At 46.7% G+C, this 2,956-nt stretch overlaps 1 protein-coding gene across 1 annotated transcript in view; it reads right to left on the bottom strand.

The window, feature by feature from the left end:
* Nucleotides 1–472: 472 nt before the first annotated feature.
* Ncmap (noncompact myelin associated protein) overlaps nt 473–2,956 on the bottom strand; it is a 5,352-nt gene continuing 2,868 nt past the window's right edge. Inside the window, exon 2 of the mRNA XM_013032404.1 lies at nt 473–708. Within this exon, the coding sequence (XP_012887858.1) occupies nt 473–708 (236 nt within the window). The remainder of the gene's footprint in view (nt 709–2,956) is intronic.

Consider the following 2,956-nt stretch of genomic DNA (forward strand, 5'->3'; position numbering starts at 1 on the left):
CACCACAGGATCAACTAACTGTCTTGCTCTGCATAGCTGGGCAGATGGCAGATCCAAGCTGGTCCCTCTGGCAGACCCGGAGTACCTCTCTCAGGAGTGTTTGCTGACTCTTGAGCAGGAGAATCAGGACAATGTCTACCTGTCTTTCTGTTTGCCTGTCTGCTTGGTTGTTTATCTACCTATAGCATTTGTAGGAAGAGAACCAAAGCCATAGCCCCCACCTCAACAGATGACAAAAGAGCATTGTACAGCCTTTCGGGGAAGGTGGCAGCAGGGATGTGGACATGGCTGGGTAGGGCGGAGCAGAACCAGGCTAAGGGATGCAGCGATGGCATGAAGGATGCTTTGGCACAGCTGAACAGAAGGAACTCCTATGAAGCTGCCAGGCAGAGAAGTATGCTTCGGGGTCTGACTGGAGAAAGCTCTTCAGATAGAGGTGGGGTGGGAATGAAGGGTCGCTCTGGGGCAGAGGTCACCGAGTCTCCGAGGGCAGGTCTACAGGACTGAAGGTCACAGTTGCAGGCTGCTGTTGGCTGTTGGGGTCTACGGCGGGAGGGGTAGCTGGCTTGGGGCCCTTGGGCTCCAGTTCTCGCCTGGTCCTCATTCTCCTGTAATGAGACAGGAACACGTGGCTAAGTGTCTTCCCTCCTGGGTGGTGGGAAGCAGGCTCAGTGGCTACAGGGCTGGTGACAAGATTAGTGTAGATCCCTGTAAAATCACATTGATTAAATGTCACCCACAGAATATTACAACTGTGAAGGATGGTGGGTGTCTCTAGTGTGACTCAACTATTTTTTTCCTCTCAAATCAATAGAATTATTGCATTGTTTTTTTTTTTGTTTTGTTTTTTTGGGTCCGGTTGTGGGGCCTGAACTCTGGGCCTGGGCACTGTCCCTCAGCTCTTCAGCTCAAGGCTAACGCTCTACCACTTGAGCCACAGCGCCACTTCTGGCTTTTTTTTTCTGCTTATGTGGTACTGAGGAATCGAACCCAGGGCTTCAGGCATGCAAGGCAAGCGCTCTACCACTGAGCCACCTTCCCAGCCCATCTTATTGCATTGTTGTAGTACCACAAATTGGCATCAGGATCCTAAATGGTATTTCTGAAGCCAGGTTAACTTATGTCTTACTCATCAGCCCACTGATGAAACCATCCCACATTTTTCTGATAGCCTTGTTTGAACTGTTGTTGCTTGCTGAATCAAAGCACCTGGGTTTGAAACAAGTTCAACCATCATTTCTTTTAAGGATGAATTCATCTTTCTGGGATTGAGTTACTGGACAAGCCACATCTTTCCTTATGCAAACTCTGTGGATATATTTCTCACCTAAGAAGTTTTGGATTTCAACTAAAGACTCATTCTCCCGAGTAACTATATAGATGGGGAAGTGAGCACACCCAGACCTCATTTTGTAATGGAAGCCCAGTGGAACACTGGCGGTTGTGTTGTGTACATATCTACAGAAAACCAGTTCCTTTTTAAAATTTTTTTCTCTATTTTATTAAAGGAAGGAAAGATAGAGGAAGGAAGTTAGGGAGGAAAGAAGGAAGGAAGGAAGAAGGAAAGAAGAAAGGAAGGAAGAAAGGAAAGGAGGGAAAGAAGCAATTTCCTGAAGTCTTTGTGGATGCTCTAATGTTGGGCTAGGTGCTCTTCTTGGATCCTCTGCGAACTCAAGGCAGTGGAACATCTGTGGGAATATCTTTTTGTTGCTGTTGGTCGTGGGGCTTGAACTCTGGGCCTGGGCACTGTCCCTCAGCTCTTCAGCTCAAGGCTGGTGCTCTACCACTTGAGCCACAGTGCCACTTCCAGCTTTTTCTGCTTATGTGGTGCTGAGGAATCGAACTCAGGGCCACATGCATGCAAGGCAAGCGCTCTACCACTGAGCCACCTTCCCAGCCCCAACAAGTTCCTTTCTTTCCCACCATTTTGTCAACCTGGAGGCTCTTCTTTTTCTTTCTAAGGGGACTGAGTTCCACACTGATGTGGTTGAAATCCCTCTGGAGGGTTTTTCAGGGGGCCTTCTTGATCACTGTGTGTCCCTTTAGAGGGAGATCATTTTCTGGAATGTGGACAGTCTGCTGAGAATAGAAAGAGGGCCTACAACTTTTTGTCTGAGATTTGTTCTTACTCAGGAATAAACTATCAGAAAAATGGTTGTATTCAAAACAGAATGAAGTTGTAATATTTTTGTTTTGTGCCTGTCCTGGGACTTGAACTCAAGAGCCTGGGAGCAAATCCCTGAGCTCAAAGATAGCACTCTACCACTTCAGCCACAAGCTCCACTTCTGGCTTTTTGGGGCTTAATTAGTGATAAAAGTTGCATGGACTTTCCTGGCTAGGTTGGCTTCACACGGTGATTCTCAGATCTCAAGTAACTACAAGTAACTACATGTGTGAATCACCAGTCCCTGGCTTATTTTATTCTTTATTCTTTCCCCTGTTGGTCATGGGGCTTGAATTCAGGGCCTGGGCGCTGTCCCTGAGCTTTTGTGCTCAAAGGTAGCGCTCTATCACTTTGAGCCACAGTGCCACTTATGGTTTTCCGGTGGTTAATTGGAGTTAAGAGTCTCATGGACTTTTCTGGGTTGGCTTCAAACCATAATCCTCAGATCTCAGCCTCCTGAGTAGCTAGGATTACAGGTATGAGCCATTGGTGCCCAGCAATTTTATAACTTTATTCATATGTGTTTACTTATTTACTGGGGGGTTTGAACTCACCACTTCACACTGGCTAGGCAAGTGCTCTACCATGAAAGCCATGCCTTCAGCTAAAAAATGTTTAAAAATAACATTTATTATTATTAATATTATTTTGTTGTTGGTGGTGATTGTGGCACTTGAACTCTGGGCCTGGGCGCTGTCCCTCAGCTCTTCAGCTCAAGGCTGGTGCTCTACCACTTGAGCCACAGTGCCACTTCTGGTTTTCTGAGTGGCTTGTTGGAGATAAGAGTCTCA

Source organism: Dipodomys ordii, unplaced genomic scaffold (assembly GCF_000151885.1).
Source record: "Dipodomys ordii isolate 6190 unplaced genomic scaffold, Dord_2.0 Scaffold6, whole genome shotgun sequence".
In the NCBI taxonomy this organism is placed as follows: Eukaryota; Metazoa; Chordata; class Mammalia; order Rodentia; family Heteromyidae; genus Dipodomys; species Dipodomys ordii.